This window comes from Hyposmocoma kahamanoa, unplaced genomic scaffold (assembly GCF_003589595.1).
Source record: "Hyposmocoma kahamanoa isolate Upper Pololo Valley unplaced genomic scaffold, ASM358959v1 160, whole genome shotgun sequence".
NCBI lineage: Eukaryota > Metazoa > Arthropoda > Insecta > Lepidoptera > Cosmopterigidae > Hyposmocoma > Hyposmocoma kahamanoa.
Genome location: NW_020653575.1, coordinates 2,804,229 through 2,827,351, shown reverse-complemented (window position 1 = coordinate 2,827,351; position 23,123 = coordinate 2,804,229). Strand labels below are relative to the sequence as shown.

The following is a 23,123-nucleotide window of genomic DNA, read 5'->3' as shown; positions in this document are numbered from 1 at the left end:
TCAACAGTGATCTTATGTGTTCTCTTTCTTGACTGCACGGGATCTTCTTTCAAAGAAAGTACTTAAATCATCCAGAAAATAAGCAGTTGCACCTAAGGTCCTAGATTGCAACTTTTATTGACACGACTAATGTGGATGCCAACGTGGTTATTCTGACAAATTTTCCTTTACTGTAATAATTAAACATAACAGATATAAACTTTTCCAAATTATTAATAATAATAACGTACACACTCAACATAGCCCCGCACTAGGGATACCCTGTGTCGCGGGTGCCATGGACACACATGTAGACAACCACAAATTACACCCAAGCTCACGAGAGAAATAAATGTAGGCCTTACAAATATTTCTCCCGATCCGGGAATCGAAAGCTGACTGCCAATTCTATGTGCTACTAAGTTTTGGTGGCGAGATTGTACATTTTTTTTGTAGGTAAATTTAATTTTGAAACACCTTGATTTATTTTTTCCTTGTAACCCTAAAATGAATTATTAATATCTTAACTTTGTTTTCAACCCAGTCACAAAAAAGTTTTTTAATAATGTTCGTTAAGAGAAAATTTTCACCGGAATACGTAATTAAAAGTGCTCTGTTGAATATTTCATAAAGAACTCTTTTTCGGATGGAAATTATGCAAACTCACTAATTCGTTCTTTGTGGAGTTTGTAATTTGGATGGAGTTTGAGTTTTGGTCCCTTGTAATTTTAAGGTTAGAATTTATAAAAGTCCCTACAATTTTGCTCTTCCTTCGGGTAAATCTCTAATGTGGACACATTATCCTGTTACGACGGTTTTGAAAGAGCAAAGAATTACGAATTTAATGGATTGGAGAATAACAAAGTAAGTAATAATTTTATATATTTAAAAAAGAATGTGAAAGTGTTAGCGGTGCATTGTATAAGTGAAGATAGGAGAAGATGGAGGCACAGAGTTGGAGGAGGCCTCTGCCCTCAAGACTTAGAGGGCAAGAATAGAGGAGCAGCAGGAGTATTAATACTGGTACAGTTCCGTTCACAGGTAAGATGTTTCCACAGGTGGTGTTTTGTAATATCTTGAGCATCGCTTTCAGTAGTTTTGGTGGCGCGTCACACGCACGTCACATAGCACGTTCACTCCAATAGATTTCTCAGTATCCACTTCCACAGTTATAACAACTGTATTTAGTAGTAAGAGCGTAATGGCGAAAAACAGGATAACGAGTGGAACTTCAGTAACTTCATATCGGGGAGGCGCGTAAGCGCAGCGGAGTATGTATAGATCTCCTAAATGGTGAGACTATCGTATTTTCGTATATATATCGTATTTTAAATCAGTTAAAGTCATTAAAGCTCTGAGTTAAGATCTCGAATGGCTCGATAAGTTTGCAACGCCATAAAATTCGAATCTTTCAATTTGAATTGACGAGTCAAAAATGTAAATTTAATACGTTTTTTAATTGTACCTCGCCGATCAATTGATCAAAAATAAAACTTGTTTAAATAAATGTATATAATATGAGCAATACAATATGTTTTACGATAAATCATTTATACATATATTTCATTGTTCCCAAAATACAGATAAATATTGGTGGCCTTTATCCCGCAGCTACGGAACTCGCAAAGCATTCATGATAACAAAATAATTGATGATGCTACCTTTTGCAATAGCGATCCATTCATTTAGTTACTGCTTTATGTTGTAAAGGGTTTTTCAACAAGAACAATTATGAATGAAAAATAATATCTGATAAATGTCCACCACCACAGTTACCGATGTCGATTCTTTCATCAAAGTTTTTAATCACTTTTTGACAAAATGTTGGGTCTATTTCGTTAATCACGTCACGAATTTTGAGTTTTAAGGCTGCAATCGATTCGATTGGCTCCGTATAGACTATGTCTTGAACAGAACCCCATAAAAAATAATCCAGCAATGTTAAATCACATGATCGAGCTGGCCACTTAACGGCTGAATTTCGTGAAATTATGTGATGGGAAAATTTAGTTAGCAATAAATTTCGGTGGCGTGTGACTAGACTAGAGGTAAACATAAACGAATATAGAGCAATAGAAGTAAACGTAACTAAGTACCTATAAACAGGTTTTGTTTTCCGCATTGTTTAATTTGTCATCATCATCAGGTGAATGAATCTCTATCGTTTTTCAAATCCCCTTTGGATGCAGCTCTCGTGCTATACATACAGATACTCGCTAAGTTTATTTAGCTATTTGTACGACCTCAAAGACCGTATAGATGTACACTGTCTAGCGTACAGTGAAGAGGGAATGGGATGCGTAATGGGTAGCTTATTATGAGAAATACATGCAATAAATCTAACACGTTTTTCATAGTCATTCTCTCTTATTACAAGAATAATACCCATGTTCACTGTGTAAGCGTTCATTTACATAATAGGGTAAGGTTGCGTTAGTCGTACCCACTAAGAAAAAACCGCTGTAATATTTAAGGTTATTTAAATGAAACAAAACTTTATTTATTTATTTATACTATCAATGTGTTTTAATGAAAATACCAAAAAAGTTTGTTGAGTCAGGTATTGACAAAATTTTCAAAAAGCTCGTTTGGTACGATTTAGGCACGTAACTTAAGTCGTACTTAGAATAACACTTCAGTCAGGACGTCATAAACTGTATAGTACAGTACTAATAAAAAGAGATCATAATAATAATTAAAATCTAGAAACGGGTATTAAGGTCTAAGGTGTTTAAAATCAAATAACTCTTAATATTTTTGAAGGGAGAGAACAATCCCAAAATCTCATGTATAAGGGAACACAGAAAACAACAATTTTAAACTCTTAAGAAATAAGAAAAGTTCTGACAACTTACTTATTACTCCTGCCAAGCATGTGAGCATTAATGCGTTCCGGTTTTGAACAGTAAGGGTGTCAAATTACAGGAACATGGGACTTGACAACTTATGTCTCAGGGTGACGGGCGCAGTGCAGTGCCCCTCAGATCTTTAGGATTTAAAGCTCAGAGCGGCATTGCAATTGTTATGGACAGCCGTGTCGCTTATCACCAGGCGCACGACTTGTTCGTCCCGTCACTTAGTACCATACAAACGTAGCAGCGTGGCTTTTATGTGTAAGCGCTCGCCGCGCACGGTGTACGGAGACGGTCGCACACATTCGCATAATCTCGCAGTGCACTCGCGTTGCATACCGCGGGTCGTCACATGCGCCATTAATTACCTATAAAATTGAACAGTTCACTCGATATTTAAAAAAATGTCATTAAATAGTAGACGTGTTTATTGTTGACATTGTGGTTGTTTGAACAAGAGAGCCTTCTAATCCAAAAATGTTCAGCATTGAATTTCTATTTCCACAATCATACTCCCATAATCGAGATACCAATCCGCTATGCATTTAACAAAGGTTATTTCAATAATTATAGAAAAAAAAATTACAACCAAATTCACGAGAGAAATAACTGTAGGCCATATAAATGTTTCTCCCGGCGCGGCACGACAATCGAACCTGTGACCTCTGCATGGTAACAGTTTCAACGATTTAAAAAATATTTCGAAATTAACTCAACTTTATTATACAGATTTAGCATTTAGTATAATAAATGCAAGCCTTCTTTGCTCTCGTTTTCATGTGAATTTGCTTGTATCTCGTGAGCGGCCATTAAGAAACTTATCTGTAAGTAATTTGAAGTCCGATTGTAATCAGACTCGTTTTTGCTATACAGGGTGAAACAAAAAGCGCGTAAAAGCATTTATATGTAAAATTTAAGGAAATACTAATATTTCTGTTCTATGTTTCAAAACAAATGTATACACAACTGGGATAAAATTTTTTACTACAATTTAGTACAGCAAATCGAAGAAATTTATGGAGTCAATATTTAAATTTTGTAGAACTTGAGTTGGTTAAATACCGTTGGTATAATAAAGCCACACGATATGATCATACGTAAGAAGTGCTTTTACCATAAAATATGAAAATCATAAAAATAACACTAAGTTTATAAAATAGATAATATAAATATGAAATTTTATAACTCGTCAATTTACGCATAAGACAGTTTATCGACCAATTTCATTTGTAGAATCTTTAAACCTCTCTCCTAATAAATTGTTATTTTGAGTATGTGGCCTTATTATAGGTTGCGAGTTGTTCGTATTTATGATGTAATAAGACTTAGGTTCAACTTATATCGCGGCGGATCGGAATGGAAGCTAATTTTTGTAACGATATGTTATGGTCAATTGTGTAATGTACAAATTAGATACGAGCCAAAATCTTCCGCGGAATGAGCATGCATTCTCGAGCATGCGCGTATCTAGTTTGTACGTTGCACAATTCACCATAAAGTTCATAATGCTATGTACAATATCGTTATAAAAATTCGCTTCCATTCCGTTCTGCTGCAATATAAATTGAGTCTTATGATTATTTGAAAAAGGATTATACGCGTTTTTATATTGGAAAATATAATTAAATTGCATATAATGAGGAACTCTACTTGTTTTCTTTTTTAATTTACACAATGCATGGCTATATACCTATATTATAATAGGTGTACACAAATAAGATAAATTTTAATGGCACCATTTTATTTATTCTTTTTTCATTTTATTCTTTCACCCTGGAGTTGCTTAGAAGACTTTTGTTTTGTTTGCATTTATATTTGTGCTTGTGTACAATGAAAAGCATTTTGGATAATCCCAGGGATTCGTTGCTGTGGGAACCTTTTATTAGCAATTCATTCGGTTGGCAATTAAGTAATAACGTCTGTGGATTGCAATTATCTCGCTTATTCACTTTTCACGGTAACGGATGTTAAATGTCACTGTTAGAATTTGTAGTTAGCTTCTAAATTCAATAGGACATTCGGTTTGTAGACTTTCCCGGTATAGTATGCAGTTTCAAATGGAGTACAGATTCAAATCTCCAGGCGCTCGATACCTATCACATGTCAAATTCAGTGCCAGACCAATTCAATTAACTTCGAGTCCTAAACAACCACCACTTTGTTTGGATGTCCCGTAACTCTAGCAGCCTTAAATCCAGTGTGAGGGACTTCGTAAATTCTGTTGGGTTTCTACTTAAACAACCGAAAGTGGACCTCTGACATATTAGATTTAAAGCGGTTAAAATTTCGAGAACAATCCAAAATTATAGCGATCATTCATTATATATATTATTATATTAACTGCCTCGGTGGCCAAACGATTACCATGCCGTATGCCACGCAGAGGTGCTGGGATTAGATTCCCAGGCCGGAGAAATATGTGTATGGTACATTCATTTCTGTCATAGGTTTGGGTGTAATTTGTAGTTATCTATGTGCAATGATATTATACTTGTATTATTTATGTCTATGTGTGTATCGGGGCTGGAGTGTGTTGAGCTATAAATGTATATATATATATATATATATATATATACATCAAAGATAACTTTGGTCTGTTCTCACTTCTAAAAAACTAATATCTAAAGAAGGTAATGTAAATTGAGACAGAAATATTTCTGTGTTTCATTTACATAAATGCGTGCGTGTAAATTATTTAATTTTATTAGTACGTTGTTAATACTTCTTTTAGGGAGAAGCAGTAAGCGGTAACTACACATAAAGTACTTGGAGATGACACTGCAAAACCTGCAATTGGTTTTTTAGATCCATGTAGTTAAAGTGCATACTGTTTCGTTCGCACTGCCATTTTGGTTTGTTAGCGCCATGTCATGCATGTTATGGAAGAAATATCACAAAGACTATTGAAGAAAGATGTACGGGCTAAGGGCGTTAAATTTTACTTGAAATTTTCAAAATTCAAAAAAATCGATAAGAAACAACATCTTCGATGGCGTCAGATAGTAACACGTACTATGCTCCCAAAGTCGTTATCAGAGAAGTGTAATAAATAGCTCGCATTCACCCTTGTAGCAGGGCCCTTGAAATTGGGTAGTGTAATCCGCGTCTAAGGGTCGTATTCTAGAACTCTACTCAATGCTCAAGTCAGGATTTGAGTATGGTTTAAAGCACTCGAAATCATACTCAAGTCCCTGCCATTAGGGTCGTATTTCCAGTGCTTGTGTTGCCAGTGCAATCCTGACTTGAGCATTGAATAGAGTTCTAGAGTGTCTAGTCTAAGTCTAAGTATTTCATTGCGACACCGCGTTCCTCGTGTATTCGGTGCGTTGAAACCCTAGCTTTGTGACGACGTAACACACCGACATCGCCATTGTTACATCGCTCTTACTGTCCATGAACGAATTAAGATATTCAGCGAGGGTTAGGGATAAGTTACTTTTGTAAGTATTTATGAAAAATCCAATCTTATACCTTGTCTCTGTGTCTACTGCGCTACTAGAACTTAGCATAAGTAAGGCTGTAAAAAACCCATTTTGATCATTCTTTTATTTAGTTCTTTTGCGCTTAATTAAATAATTTTGTTAGCATCAGTCTTCACGATTATAAACTCACACAGAGTTTGCATATATTTTTCTATTATATCCATAGGTCGTTGGTTCATATACGGCTCGAAGGACCAAAAACGAACAACGTGCGGTTAGGTAATTATGTGGTAGTGCTTGTCTGTCAATGTAGTGTAGTGTTGTACGCAGCAAATACCAACCGCTTGCTGTACATGAAATTACGGTAAGGTCAAGTTAAAAAAAACTACCCTATTAAACCTAACGTTGTGACCTCAAGAGTCGTCCCTACGATTTCTACTAAGGTGACAAACGGAAGTTGGGAAGGAGGTAAGGAAGTACACCTCGTGCAATGTGTACAGGAATGGTATTCTCATTGCTGGTCTAGCAGACGCTACAGTGAGAGAGTAGCGGGTAGTATGGCTCTAAGCAGGAGATAATTTAGTAGGAGATAAGTTAAAATCAGATGGTTAGCAGAGTATATTTACAAAAGTTACAGACTATTTACACAATTTTTATTATTAATACATTATGAAAGATTTTTCTTAGTAACTTTGTGCGTTGTTTGACGACGAAGCTCTTTCTGTTAATTATGTTTCATTATTGCACTTGTTGCCTGAGTATAACCTGATGATGAGGCCATTTTTGTGACGTTTAATTTATGTTACGGTATTGCGCTTTATTGTTAATACATGATGTTCAAACTAGAACAACCTGGCATGACGATATAATGTATATAAACTTTAGGGATTCGATTTAGAATAAAAAGAATTGGAATTCTTATTTTATTAATTATAAACATGTTAGCAAATTTTATAATTTTCTTTGAAAATTTAGGGAAAGCTTGGCTGACCCAAATAACACAAGAAACTACATGAAAATAATTGAGAAAGTCTGTGGTAATAAGATTTTAAGTTATTTTCTAAATTTTGTTAGAGTTTGATAAATTCGAGATATTTTTTTTGTCATTATTCCTTTTGTTTTTTTTTCTTTTAGTTTTTTAATGTTTGTTTTCTTCTTTTGATTCGTTTTGGTTATTCGATTGAATATTTTATTTGATTTGAAACAGAAAAACGTCACAAGGACACGCTATTTGTCGGAGCTTACTTTATACTGGTAGAAAAGAAAATAGAGAATTTCAACGGGAAGTCTCCAAATACACACAAGTTTGTAAATATTAAACGAGACTTTAGGTATTTCTGTATATTGTTGAGAAAGATGGGTGGAATAGCAAATTGCATTAAATGTTAGGGAGTTCAGGCTTTCGAGGATATTTTAGTGCTTATTTTTCCAATTTGCAGATTGTTTTCTTCAATTTTCTAATTCAAATATTTATTCACTGAGGCAATACACTATAGATTTTCTATATATTGCCGTCAAGAAAGAAAAGAAACGCACAAGCAGCAATATCTAAATTTAATTAATAAATTAATAAACAAATTAATTTTTGTGATAAAAAGAATAGTTTGAATATATTTTAATCTAAATTAAAATAATGTATAGGTATGTTTGTATAATAATAAGTATCACAAGCATATTCTGTATATTGTATGCATATATAGTTATATATTTGGTATGTATCAATGTGTAAGCTTAGAATAATAACGCATAGAATGATAGTTTCATATCAAACGAACTGTCACAAGTGAGGCAAAAATCTAGTTCATGTAGGCTAGTTTTAGTAGTAGGTTAATTTTCGGTTTTAGTGAATATTTATATAAAAATACAAGTTGAAACGCGTTACTTCCTTGTGGAATATGATGTTAGTATCTATTTTATGTTTGTATGACGTATTTTTACACTCATATACCGCACATTTCGTCATTTTTAGCTAAAATTCTTGATCTGTTCGCGGTGCAAGTTGACCTTGAGCACTGAAGGCCCGCCCGCTCGTGTAGGCCCTTTTGGCGCGCTTCAATTTGCCTCACTTAGCGTGCGCGGACTAGGTTTCTATGCGTTATAATTCTTAGTGTGTAAGTATGTTATAGTATGTACGTAGTACGTGTTTAAGAATGTATCAATTTGTATATCGTTTAACTGCTTTGTGCACCTATTAACTGCCTTTCGCCTAAAACCCCGTAATAATTTGTAAGGTTGCATGAAAGAGATCGCTGTCTAGCGATAAAGCCGCCGATTATATCTTTAACTCTGTTTTATTTTTTGTATTGTCACTGTTTTTTATTTTGTGTGCATAACTATTGTTATGTGCATAAGCTTATTCTATTCTATATTTTTTTACTCCTGTACTTTAAACTGTCCACTAAAATTTCATAAACCATTGTCCTAAAGGCGCTCTTTTTAGCTCTGGGTCAAAATTCTATTTTCTACGTTATTCGTCACTGAGCTGAAAAAATTTAATTGAAGTTCTGTACACCTACTGTACACAGAACCTAATGAGTTTCAAAAAAAGAACGTCGTATTTTTGCTAATTAAAATATCAATTAGGACGATACTCAAAGTTTATAATGCCTCCTAATTGATTAGATTGGCATAAAAGTCTTGCAACCTGACCATAAATTCTTTATAAAAAAATATTGGTTAAAATATATACCGTACTTGGCCACTTCTAATCTCTTTGACTTTTTATTTTGTAGTGTTTGTTTGGCTTTCGTCTAAATATATAAAGAGGCTGTATGGTGGAACCTTTGCCTACCATAATAAATGAGTTAAAATTAAATTTTTTTTAATGCGTTTATTGTCATGGATTTATAACAAATGATAGATTAAAAATATTGCTTCTGTTTCATGATTTTATTTACTCATAAAAAAGTATTGTATGTAATCATTACATAAGCAGGTCTTAAAATCTCGTACCTCGAGGGAAGATCTTTACGCGGCCACTACAGTTCCGGCACGCTATGATGGCCGTTTTAACAGATTACAATATTAAGGTCAAATCTCAATTCATTATCGAAAAAAATATAATCAATAGCGAGTCGGATCTATAAGTTTTTAGATTTATAACTAGTATTGCAAGGGGTAGCTGATTAAAAAGTTTTAATAAAACGAAAATATAATTGTTTTTACTTAATACATCGTCAAATCGAAACTGCTTTGTTTTGCATTGAGCTTTGACGGGAGTTTGCCGGAGATAGAAGTTGTGCTAGCAATCCCATAAGTGACGATCGTAAAGATATAGATAAAGATAAAGATCGATTTATTTGTGGAAGTAGGTACAATAAGTTCATTAGATCAGTTCAATACATTAACAGTGCTACTACAACCAGTTTCGTCGAAACATACAAATATAATTAGTGGTGGTCGCATAATGTACAAAATATTACGATTAAAAACTGTCAAAACTAGTAAACATGCAAAGAAAAAATATAATAAAAATTAGTAAAAATTAACAATGTGAAAAATAAAGCGAAAAATCATGTTAATGTCAAACTTATATAATTTACATTTCTAAGCCTCCATAAAATATGTGCATGTCAAAAATGAATGAAAGTCAATAATAACATAAATTAGTCAAATACATCTGTAATCTTATGTAATCTTACTAGATACTCGTACAAAAACAATTATAATTCGTATTACACTTCATTTTTAAAAATTCGAGAAACAAATGCCTAGTTGTGTCGTGAAATTATACATTGTATAAATTTTACTGCACGTCACTATTGACAACAGCGTACATCAATTAGCTCCTTCAACGTAGTTATGAAATACCTAAAACCTTCGTCAATTCTACGAACTTTTTACTTGAAGGTTTGTCCGGAGTACACAGATCTAATAACAGTTCATAAAATTCCGCACCGATCACTGTGATTAACGTAGGCACTCTCAACTCTTCCTTAATATTATTCACAATAAAGTATTGTTCAAAGTGTTCCACGTATAACCGCCAAAATTGTCCGACCGAACATTGAACTCGGAAATTTCACCGACCGACATAATTTTATAATTATTATGACACTCACAGTGTTGTAAGTCCGTATTCTCGTCGCCACTGAAAAATCTAGACTATTTAGGCTGTGCGCGAGACCTAAATTAGGGAGCCAGTAAAACCACGTACACGCTATGATATTTATTGGACGACTGAGAGACACATACAGGCATACCCACATAAACATTTATAACAAACTACTCACTAATACAGTATACATCACAAATATGAAACTTGATGAGCGTACAAACGTCAAAACGGCTATCATAGCATGTCGGTACTTTAATAGTGCAGTCAAGATATACCTACTATTCAAAGTCAATATAGTCTGAAAATAAAAGAAATATCGAAAATAAAAGAAAAAGAAACGTTAAAGATGAGCTTCATGCTTTAGTTAACCCAGTAATATCCAGCCACGTGTAACTAATTCATAACTATATTGAGCCAAATCAAATTTCTGAGAACGTTCGATAGACAGAATCAAAATTGTAGTTAATTAATTTGTACCTAGCTCAATAAAGGATACAATTACTTCGCATGATTTGGTTACCGTGTTACCTGATTAATTATTCGAGAATTGTACAATGTGTCGATAATTTCATTTGATATTCAAAACTACACTCGATTATTGTGACAGCTAGTATATTGGGATATGCTAGTACGTACGTACGTAGTATGATAGTACAGAGTGGAGCTGCATTTGTTGTGGACGGGCGCGAAAAACATAAATAAAACATCAATGATAACACACGATGCTTATATTTGAGGTCGTGAAATTTCCGGGTATTTATAAACATCATTTAGCAAATTAAGAGCTATACAACCTCAAATGGTTTTAGTTGATTCTGCATAACAGTAGAAGTGTGGAATCAATCTCTTTGGAAAAAATATATAGTAAAATTGAGGATGTACACTGATTAGTATACGGTGTGAAAACACGATTCGAAAAAAAAAACAAACTTACATCGAAATTTTACAAGAAAGCCGCTTTATTTACTACGTACTTTACATATACCAATATTTTTTTCATATCAACTGAACTAAAAGGAACACGTACCTATAGTACAGCATATGAACTAGCCAGAAAAGGGTCGGAGACTGACGCAGTAGGACCGGAACCGATAGTGTCCCTCCCCTACCAATGGTCCAGAACAACTATACATAAAGGTACAAAAACTTCACATAATAATACATGGACCACCCTTACGGTTTGTAGACAGGCGAGGGAAGCACTCCCAACGCTCAATGCCAGTCTATCACGAATATTAACTGCCGCCCTAACAGGTCACGGTCCATACAATAAACACCTTTTCAATTTAGGTATCACAGACAGCCCTCTATGCAGAGCGTGCATGGAGGGGGAGGAAACGGCTGCGCACATCCTACTACAATGCTCCGGCGTGGCCAACTACAGGGCAAAGTACCTTGGAGTGCCAAGGTCGCTCCCCGAAGTCTTTAGCAAACCGAGGAGGCTGCTGAGATTCCTGGAGGAGCTTGGGTGGCACAAGTAGGACTCTGCACCCACCACACGCAAAATAGGCGCCTTGACGTCGAGTTGCGGACACCAGCCCGTTACACCAAGTACCAAGTACCTATAGTATACAATACGATTCAGCCCTTTCATTCAGACTACACTATGACCACATAATATGTAGAAGCGCGAATGAAATGCTGTCCTTTATCATCCTTGTTGCTAAGCCCTTCCAAAACATGATATCGTGGTATACGTTATAGAACTCTTTGGTAAGGAGTATTTTAGAGTACTGTTCATTTGTCTGGTCTCCGACTTACCAGGATCATAAAGATAGGACAGCATCGGTGCAGCGAAGATTCCTGAGAGCTATAAATACGGTTTGAGGAAGAAATTACCAAACTACAGTGATCGTCTGATAAGTTTGGTATGATTAGTCTTGGAAAAAGACGACAGATATCGGATTTATGTATGCTCGACAAGATTGCTAATGGTTATGCTGATGCCACCTTATTGCAGATGAAATATATGAAGGTGCCAACTCGTTCTGTACGTATGCTCCGATTATTTTGTGTTCCACGTTCTTTCAATATATCCAGACTGTGCAGATATTAAAATAGGTATCTATTCTGATCATGATCTGTATAATGGTCGTTATAACTGTTTTAGAAGACTCCTACATTCGAATCCACCTTAATTTCCTTTCGTAAACTTTGTGTTTTTTATGTCTTTTATTCTTTTTTTTATTTGTTAAGCCTATGTAAATAATTTCTTCTAGGTATTAAATGTCCACTGATTTTACTAAAGTGTTGAGTACAGCTATAATTGGATTGCAGGTTTATATTCATTCATGTAGAATAGTTTTGTTAATATTCTGATCTTTAATCTGTTGCTGTACCTTCTCCAATAAAATAAAATATACATTTATAAACTATTTATATACGTTATATAAATAGTTTATGTAATAGTTATTATATACGTTTGTAAAAAAAAAATTCTGAAATAAAACCAGTTTTCCCGCCGCTCGACCCGCGCAATAGAATCCATTCAATCCGGGAAAACTTTGAATTCGAACTGACATAGTCGACTCTTAAGCTAGGGCTTACGATTGTTAAGTCCTGATAATTAGTAGTCCATAATATTATAATATATTAATAAAGGAGAGCTTGAATTACATCTCGAAATGAGTGTCTAAAGAGCCTTTGGTTTTTGTATATTTTTAGGCCTACATTGGAATTTGTATACAGAATGCCCTAAGATAATATTCTACTGATAAATCACTAATTTTATCAGCAGGATTACCGTGCAAAGCGCAGCATGTTTTTTTTTAAATTTTGAATGGACTTTCCATTTCCTAGATCAGCCCCCGTGGTATGCTGCCTCGATAAAGCTATTATATTGACATTTAGCTGTCAAATTCGAATGATAAACATTTTAAAATTTTATCATAATAGCGAACATGGCGAGCACCGTGACGTCACATTTTTCATATCATCGTGAGTGCCGGCGATCAATGACTGCAAAAGATTAATATAGTGCCAAACATGGCTGCAAGATCACACCTGATATTAAAACATTTGCACAGTAATTTCATCAACGTAAAATTGAGCGCGACAAACGAGATGAAAATTCATTTTTTGTTTCATGGTTTTTGCGGCGATTAAACAACAAAGATAGGTATATACGCAATTTCTTGTCGTTGTCCTAGTTCTTCAAAATGTATTAACAATAGTTCGTTATCAAATAAGCAAACTTAGATTTATCAACTGAATTAATTATTTAGGTTTATCACACATGTTCTGCCATGCTACGGCCACTGGAGTAAACTCCATCTTTACTCCACGATAGAACGAGGGCACCCAAAATATTATACTCTAACTTTCCGACTCAGTCTTGTTGTTTCGTCTAATTTACATGGTAACGCAATTCAGAATATCAGTGACAGAGTGTTTTGCATCACTCAATTAGCCAGCCGGAGGCTCCGGCTAAGTTGACGCGACTTGCATAAGTTGTACTAAAGTTTCTACAAGATGAGAAAGTCAAACTGGGTTAGTTTAATTGGAATGTTCTATTAACTAGAACTGTGAACTTTCGATGTTTTGTTTGACCATTGTTTTCGTGGTTGAACATGCTATTATAGTATTAAAATTTTGCATTACAATATCGTATGATTTGTAACTACATTGAATAAAGACTTTGGGCATGGGAGAGGACTCGACTTGTCTCGTATTAACGCTATGTTTATATCCCTAGTGTATGTTTTGCGCTATGTATTCTATATGACCATAGGGAGTCTAGTAGAATACGTTCATCATACAAATTTGCGGCACACTCGCTTGGGCCTAAGGCATGTCAGTACATTTTAATGTACATTGGGCGTTTAGCGCTTTTCCCACTGTGGTTTGCTGGATCCATGTAAGAACAAAAAAAACCAGTGCAACTGCCTTAAGCCTCGATTAGGTGTAATTAGAAGCGCTGTCTCCAAAACTCACACAATATGTTGAAATACTATGAAATCTTGATAATGATTGGTCGTAGTTATTAATTTAAAAAGAAGTAACACGCTCTGGACAGTTAATATAATTTAAACTTTACCCTGATGGCATATCGTTAAAAGTTCAATACCTATTAACAAGCAAGTCAATGTGCTGCCATCTTGCAGTTAATAACTGAACGATGACGAATTCAAGATGTTCATTTAGCTCTCCAAAAAAAAGTGAGCATATTGCAGCGCTATAAGGTTTAGTTTCGTCTCTTGCAAGAAAAAATTATTACGTAAAACAGAAAATTTAAAATTTCAAGGTTATGTGAAGATAATGCACTGTACCATAACAAATAAAAATAGTGGATTGTGCTCAAGTATGTGGAACTCCGTGTACTGTTGGTATACGTGTCACGGCCACTAAGCACTTCTATTGTATTTATTGTTCTATGGCTGGGTATTATTAGGATAAGTAGTATTTCTCGCCATTTCTGGGATTCTGATCCCATACGTATCGGACGGAGTGCGCCAACTCCCTGGTGTATCACAAATAAGCACTTACTAGATATTACTGTCTATTAAACTGCTTTGAATTATCCCTTAGCAACTGCGTCAGCTAAAAATAAAGAAATGAGAAAGGAAAGCATTTACGTTTACAATCATCCAACCGAGCCCGTCTATGCGCCGCAGGCGGAGTCCTTCCCCCACCGCAGGTGGATAAGGGTCGTTTTAAATCACGCGGGAACACTTGACACAAGATAACAACTTAACAATCCAAAAGGGACACGTTACCAGTCCCTTGGGCACGATGCCTAAGGGCGCGGCACTCAATGACGATTTCTACGTAGAAGAGGGTAATGTAAAAATTTCGACTGCTTTTTCGTTTTTCCTACTGGTACATTAGACGCATTTAGTGTTACAAGTTCTACTCGCAACCAGACGGCATCGTACTTAAATAAATAACGAACACAATTTATTATAATTATTTAAATATTAAGTTTAAAATACTCGTAATTGTCATAATTTTAATAGTTATTATTTTTCTCATATCTATTATTCTACTGATTATGAGTTCATGGTTGTCACGTATGCCGCTAGAGGTCGCGAGTTGTTCTTTCTGGAACTATGAATCATATTGTACTAATTAAATAGCCATAATATTCAATTATTGTTATTTAATTAATCAAGTATTAAATACTGATCATATGTAATGATATATAAATATTGTAATTATCTTTTATAATTAGAAGTACTTCTATTGAAAGTTATTTCACAGACATTTTAATGTTGTGGTTACCAATTACGCCGCTAGGTGTCACTGCTGTTGAAGAATAGTTTTGTTTGTTAAGATTTTGGGTGGGGAATAAAAACTTGTCTCACGCGCTATTGTGTGTTGTCGAAAATAAATCTGATTACAAGTGCATAGAGGGGGAGGAAACGGCCGCGCATGCTACTGTAATGCTCTGGCGTGGGTTGCCAATTACAGGGTTAAGTACAACGGACCTATTTTTGTTTCACGCCGAATGCACGATTTCAACCTCTGAGTCCTCTGGGACCTGAGCGTGGCAGAGTACATGATAACCGTTCGGCCACGGATGGCAGTCATAAACCTTTTTTTTATAATTAAAAAAAATATAATTAAATACTCGGTTATAACATATTGGTTGACCTATACAAAGATTAGCACCCAGTAATATAAAGGTCAAACCCAGGCCTGACACAACCGGCGCTTTCATTTACTTGAGAAATTCAAGTACGGTACGGCAAAAGGGCACTGCAAAATGAGCAGTGGGAGCTGGGTTATAAAAATGAAGTGCCAAATTTCGAGTGCAATCGAGTATTGGGGTTGTATTTATTACTTAAGATTTTGAGAGATGTATTTCTGGTTTACCCTTTTATCGGTGCAATGACACAGATTTAAAGAAAGTAGGTTTATTATATAATATGGAATGTGAGCGGAGGGTGTTGTCTAGGAGAGAGAATATGTTGGCTCGCAAGGTTGCGTGGAGTTCAGTAGAGGTGAAGGTCACTCGTGCGTAATGCGTACTGTGGGCCAATTTTTTTGTTTTTATTTTTTTACTAAATAACTAAGTGCGCATTTGACTTCCATCTCACCTGATGGAAAATGACGATGAAGTTGAAGATATAGCATGCACACCTAAACTAAATAATGCCAATTCACTTTCGTCTTGCAAAGGTCCAAGTTGTAACGTTCAGGGAACAAGTCCGCAGGCAGGGAATTCCACTCCATAGCCGTTCGCCATATAAAAGTGGAAGCGAAACGCTTTGTGCGAATCTTGGGAATATCCACAACATAGGGGTGGAACCCCAGCTTACGCCTGGTCCCCCGATGATGGAAAGGGGAAGGTGGAATTAATTCGTGCAATTCCCTCGCACACTCTCCGTGATATATCTTGTGGAATACTGATAAGCAGGCAACTTTACGGCAGTGTTCAAGACTTTGCAGCTTCGCCTCTACTAATTCTGAGTCACCTATAAGCCTCTTGGCGTGCTTATCAATTCAATCCAAGGTGGCCAGTTGGTATATAGTAGAGCCATCCCAAATGTGGCAGCAGTACTCCATACACGACCGGCATTGTGCTTGGTACAGCTAAAGAACTGTCCCGGTGTGAAGTAACGCCAGTAAAGTTCACACTGGAAAGGATGCCGAGCTTTTTGGCTGCATTTTTGGCAAATATTCGCAAAGAGCGCGCAGCATACTCCGTGTGCAATTCAACAATGCGTTTAGAGCGTTATTGGGGCTGCCTCGCTCCTACAGGGGCTCGGGTATGTTCGCGGCGGCATGCACCGACTGCTTCCACACAACGATGCACAAAAGGTGCGCACCAGTGATGATATGAGTGCGGGACAGTCCTAATGAAAGCTGGCAGGTTAGATTGCCCGTATATTCGGCATTGTTGTGATAAATATGCCCGCTGTGGTGCCGGTTATGGAGGCAATTGATTTAGACATCAATAATACAGTTATTTTATTATCTGTACTTGTAATTTGAATTAAAATTTTGGCTTTTTTTTATTTTATTTCGATTTTGTTTTATTTTATTTTTATAACTTTTTATTGACTTTTTAAGTCGGATTATATTACTTTGATCTTAACTATAGGTACCTATATAATTTTAATGTAATTTATTTTGATATGGGTCAGCGTCACCCGAAAGAAATTAATTTAATTTTAATTTTAATTTTAATTTTTTTTATTGATTCTATACGAAAATCAATCAAAATATAGTACACAAACGAATACATCCTGCTAGAATAATTTCTAAATAAATATTTTTTTTTACGATATCTGTGACGGGACAAATAAGTCGTGCGCCTGGTGGTAAGCGACAAGCCTGTCCATAACTGTTGCAGTGCTACTCAGAGCTTTAAATCATAAAAATCTGGGGGCACTGCTACTACACCTGTCACCCTGAGACATAAGTTGAAAAGCCCGTTGTGCCTGTAATTTCACCAGCACAAGCCTCTTTCTTTGGTGTGTGAGCTCGTGCGAGATGATCGGTGAAACCACGGACCGTGAAAAGCCTAAAGGCCTAAAGGGTTCTAGGATACAAAATTAGCTCATGCAAAGGAGTGGAGTAAAAAACAACTAAACATCCGTTTAATCAATATTTAGTTAAGCATTATTTAAGATTTTGAGCACTACAAAAGTTAAATACTGCTTAGTTAAGCAATGTTTAATGAAGAAAAAATAATTACCATGGCAATATTAGAAGATTAAATCAAGCTGTAGAAAGCCAAAAAAACAGAAAAAAAATTGCTGTCAGACGGCTGTCATTTGAGATTTGGAGCGAAAATCTAAAAATTGTATTAAAAACAAATACTAACAAACTCATTATCTTTAACATAGTTTTTTTAGAAAAACGATATCGTTTCTTAAATTCATGTTCATCTAACTGGAGCAGTGCATTGTATCGTTTCTTGTTCTTTGCGCGCCTCCGTCTAAAGCACGGCAAATCTGCTATATCACGCCGAAAATTTTCTATTTTTTCAATATTCAAGTAAAAATTTTGTCACAATAAAAATCAAAACAAATCTGCTTAATTCATTGACGTTTTCTAACCTGCTAACAACTGATTAATGTCAGCCATCTTGTTAGTTAGCGAGCTAAACAAGGTTCCTAGGGTGTTTAAGTTGACAGCTATTTAAACAACAAATTAATCAATAATTTAGCACTTAATTAATGTTTATAGGTAAGATTCTTTAAAAACATTGTTTTAAAGCGTTATTTAAAGTTAAATAGTGTTATTGTATTTGATGGTGCGCTGTTTATTTTGCTTAACTGTATACCGTGCGTCTTTGTGTGTGTCGTCAATGTGTTTATGTACCAAGTGTCTTGTAAATGTGTTCGAAATGTTGTTCAAAATTCAAACAACTAATGAAACTATTTTATCGGATTTAAATCGCATGAATATGAAATGTCATCAAAGTCATCTTAGAGACATAACAATCATTTTATGATATATCACGAAGAGTGTACGATGGAATTGCATAATTTGATTCCGCCTTCCCCTTTCCATCTGGGAACTAGGCGTAGGCTGGTGTTCCACCCCTATGATGTGGCTATTGCAAGGATTCGCGCGAAGCGTTTCGCTTCCACATTCATATGGCGAACGGCTATGGAGTGGAATTCCCTGCCTGCAGACTTGTTCCCTGAGCTTTATAACTTGGACCTATTCAAGGCGAGATTGAATAGGCATTGTTTAGGTGTGTATGCTACATCATCGACCTCATCGTCACTTTCCATCAGGTGAGATGTGCACTTATTTTTTATAAAAAAAAAGTTATTTCTGTGAAATCATTTAATGTAAGCTGATTTGAGACTCACATAATCTGACATTGAGCCAAATTATCTTCATCTTCGGGCCCACGCTCTAAGTAAACAAGAAAGTGCAAGAAACGAAATGATAATGCATCAGTTCTTCTATATTTATCAGCTCAAACATTTCTTGTATTTGAGCATTAAGAAACAAGAAATCTCTTTCTTTCAAATAAAACTAGAAACAAAAACAGCCTGAAACAGTTTTACGGAGATCCGAAGTTCCAGAATGCAAGTACGTCTCTCAATTACGAGATCAGTAGAGTAGATAAATGCAGAAGTTTCTTTTTTATTACATTTTAGGGGCGCAAGAGAATTAGACGTAGATAAGTAAAAACCATCGAGTATATAACCAGAAATAGAGGTAAAATAAGGGAAGGCCAACCATCCTTGGCAACTCATCAGGCAAATAGGCCGTATATCAATTTTAAATATCAACTCTCGTTTGCACTGAAATCAAACTGAACAAATTAGAAAGCTGAAATGCTAACAACTGACCTGTGTCTACGTCTCCGTATATTCCAAATATATTCTGTATGTATTGTAATAACGATAATATCTCTAACTATGGGGGGCTGTTCCATTCGGTGGTGTGGGAAAAACAGCAAAACATCTAATTACAAAACAAACAGAATCACATTTCATCGGTAATTAAATATTAAATATGTAATTTTTCAATTTTCGTCCATTATAGCAAAGCTCTATTGGTAGATTTGAAGTGAAACAATTGACGACATACGTCAATTGTTTAGAATTCGGGTTGGTCAATCGGAGCGTAGTTGTCACAGTAATGACTTGGCAGAATAATTTTCAAACAAATGAAATGACATTTCGTCTCTATTTCTGGTTATATACTCGATAGTAAAAACCATCGTTTTACCCATGAAAACGAACAAATTATTCGTATACGTTCCGTTCAATTCCTAAAAAAAGTCATGACAATTACCTGCTTGAATAAAAATGTATAAGACTGCTGTTTTTTGTCAACAGCAGACTTTTCTTAAAATTTTAAAGATTATGATCGCCTCTTAAAATAAATAAATCGAAAAATAAGAATTTATAATACCTGTTGGTGTTCTAGCTCTTGTTCGGTGGACTGTATTGTTCAGGTTCTTGATCTGGATCGCAAATGAAAACTCTTGATTAAAGTGGATTCAATCCGTGTTTATTACCAAAAATGTTCCTACTTAAATACCAATTTCACTCTCTTATCTAGTACAGTGGTTGGCGAGTAGGCGGTCGGCGCGGAGTGCGGGGCGCGGGGAATTCTCTCATCTAGTACAGTGGTTGGCGAGTAGGCGGTCGGCGCGGATTATGTAGCTCGGTGTCCGCAACATCTCTCCCCCCGGCGCAGCTTTGCGTAGCCTCCTCTTCCTTTAGTAGGACGACGAGCTTTGATGTTGGCCTTTTGAAGACGCCGGTCTTCGTTCTGACATCGGCGACTCGTACGCTGCCGTCAGGCCCAGGGTACGTACGTTCTACCCTTCCCATTGGCCATACGTTCCTCGGTAGCGTGCTGTCGACGACAACCAGTATGTCGCCGGCTTGTAGTTTTGACGTGTCATTCTTTCTAGCTGGTTCTCCTCGCGGTACTAGGGTCGGCAAGTACTCCCGTACCCAGCGTCTCCAGAATTGGTCTGCGAGTGCTTGGCTAGTACGCCAGGTTCGTCTGTCGGCTTCGTCACAGGGTCCTGTTCTCGGTAGACCCGTTGAAGATCCCAGCAAAAAATGGTTCGGCGTGAGGGCCTCGGGGTCGCGAGGGTCCACACTCACGTGCGTTAGGGGCCGAGCATTGATCGAATATTCGGCTTCGGTCAGGAGGGTTCTTAGCACTTCGTCTGATGGTGCCTTTTCTCGAAGCGTTGCTTGTAGCGCTGTCTTGACAGAGCGCACCATGCGTTCCCATGCGCCTCCTTGGTTCGGGGCGCCAGGTGCTATGTAGCGCCATTCCATACGCCGGGTCAGTCCTTCGTCTCTTAGGGCGGGTGCCCATTCGGCGTATGCGGCTTTCAGTTCTTGATCGGCGCCGCGGAAGTTGGTTGCGTTGTCTGAGTACATCAGTCGCGGCCATCCGCGGCGTGCTGCCATTCGTCTCAACGCCATTAGTGCCGAATCCGTAGAGAGAGAAGCGACAAGCTCGAGGTGAACGGCTCGTGTGGTGAGGCAGGTAAATAGTGCGCCCCACCTTTTCTCTCGGCGGCGTCCCACTTTTACAGTAATGGGCCCGAAGTAGTCTACCCCGCAGTTCGTGAAGGGGCGGTGGAATGGATCGAGGCGGGCGCGTGGCAGGTCTCCTGTGGCTGGTGCTCTGGGCCTAGACCTTGTGACCCGGCAGAGGGCGCAGCTATACTCGACGGCGCGTACGGTGGGTCGTAGCCGTATGATCCAGTATCGCTGTCGTAGATCGTTCGTTACTCGCTCTCTGTTAGCGTGTCCTGCTGCGGCGTGTTCTCGCAATACGATGAGTCGCGTGATGGGGTGACGACCGTCTAGGATGATAGGTCGTTTTGCGTCGGAGGGCGCACTTGAGGCTCCAATGCGTCCTCGTACTCGCAGGAGGCCGTCGTCGATTACGGGGTCCAGCTTGTACAGACGACTCGTTCTAGGGATTGGGCGAACTGCTTTGATCCTCTTCAGCTCGTCTCCAAAGTCGTCCTCCTGTGCTCGTTGCATGAGAGCTCGTTCGGCGCGTTCTATGTGCTGTAGCTCCATGCGGGTCGCTCGCTTCCGGCAGATGTCTGTGAAAGCCAGTACGTTCGCGGTTGCTCTTACTAGCGTCTCGAATCTCGAGAAGCGGGTCGGGTCAGGCATCCAGTCGAAGTGGCTCTCGTCCTGCTGGCTCAGGTGCAGGACTTCCTCTGCATCTTCATGAGGTTCCTGTTCTGTGGGCCACCGGTCCTCTGGTTCGTGTAGGAATCCGGGTCCTTGGAACCATCGGTCTTCCATGCGTACTGGAGTCTGGCTTTGTCTTGTGGCATCGTCGGCTGGGTTGTCAGCGGTCGGCAGCCAACGCCACTCGTCTTTGTGCGTGAGTTCGGCGATCTCTCCTAGCCGATGTGCAACGAATGGAGTGTATCGTCGCGCGTCGTTACGCACCCAGTGGACTACGGTTGATGAGTCCGTCCAATAGATGGTCTTCTTTATCTCGATGCGGTGTTCGCGCCTGATAGTGTCGGCGAGTCTTGCTCCGATGAGTGCAGCCTGTAGTTCAAGGCGCGGGATGCTTTGTGTACGCCGTGGTGCCACCTTAGCCTTTGCTCCAACTAGGGTCACTTTCGCGCTACCGTCTTGGTGTACAACCCTCCAGTAGGCCACAGCAGCGTACGCTTGTTCGCTCGCGTCGCAGAACACATGTAGTTCAGTGTGCTCATGGTTCTCCAGGGCGTAGTTCCGGTGCAGGTGCAGGCGTGCGATTTCGTTCAGTTGTCGCAGCCAGGATGCGAAGAGTTCGGCTTCTTCCGCAGGGATCGGCTCGTCCCATGGTATTTCTAGTCGCCATAGGTTTTGAAGCACGATCTTTGCTCTGATCGTGTAATGGCTTAGCAGTCCCAGCGGGTCATAGATCGACATGACCGCACTGAGTGTTTCTCTCTTGGTGGGTGCGCGGCTTTGGTTGCGCACCTCGGCTGGGACCCGGTTCATGGCTGTGTCGAAACCGAGTTCATCTGTTTGCGGGTTCCAGTAGAGTCCCAGGATCTTGTTTTCCATACTCTCGATCGTCCCGAGCGCGGTGGGCGTAGTTGCTCTGAGTTCTGTCGGGACGTCGCGCAGCACGTTCGGATGGCTTGAGCTCCAGCGCCTTAGCGTGAAACTGGCCGCTGCGTGTACTTCACGTAGCTCTTGTATGGTGGCGCGAGCTTCGTGTTCACTGTCGTAGCTGTCCACCAGGTCGTCCATGTAGTGGCTTTGAGTAATTGCCACTAATGCTCGCGGATGGGTCTCTGCGTGCATGATCGCATTGTGGTTGCGGACTGTGTGAGCCATGAATGGGGAGCTGGCTGCGCCGAATATCATGCTCCTCATTTTGAAGCATCGTGGTGGGTCAGTTCTG

At 38.1% G+C, this 23,123-nt stretch overlaps 1 protein-coding gene across 1 annotated transcript; it reads right to left on the bottom strand.

Moving 5' to 3' along the window:
- Window positions 1–20,347: 20,347 nt before the first annotated feature.
- LOC113225455 lies at window positions 20,348–23,095 on the bottom strand. Its single transcript, XM_026457770.1, has one exon. The coding sequence runs from the start codon at window positions 23,093–23,095 to the stop codon at window positions 20,348–20,350; it is 2,748 nt and encodes a 915-aa protein (XP_026313555.1).
- Between the last annotated feature and the right edge of the window lie 28 nt (window positions 23,096–23,123).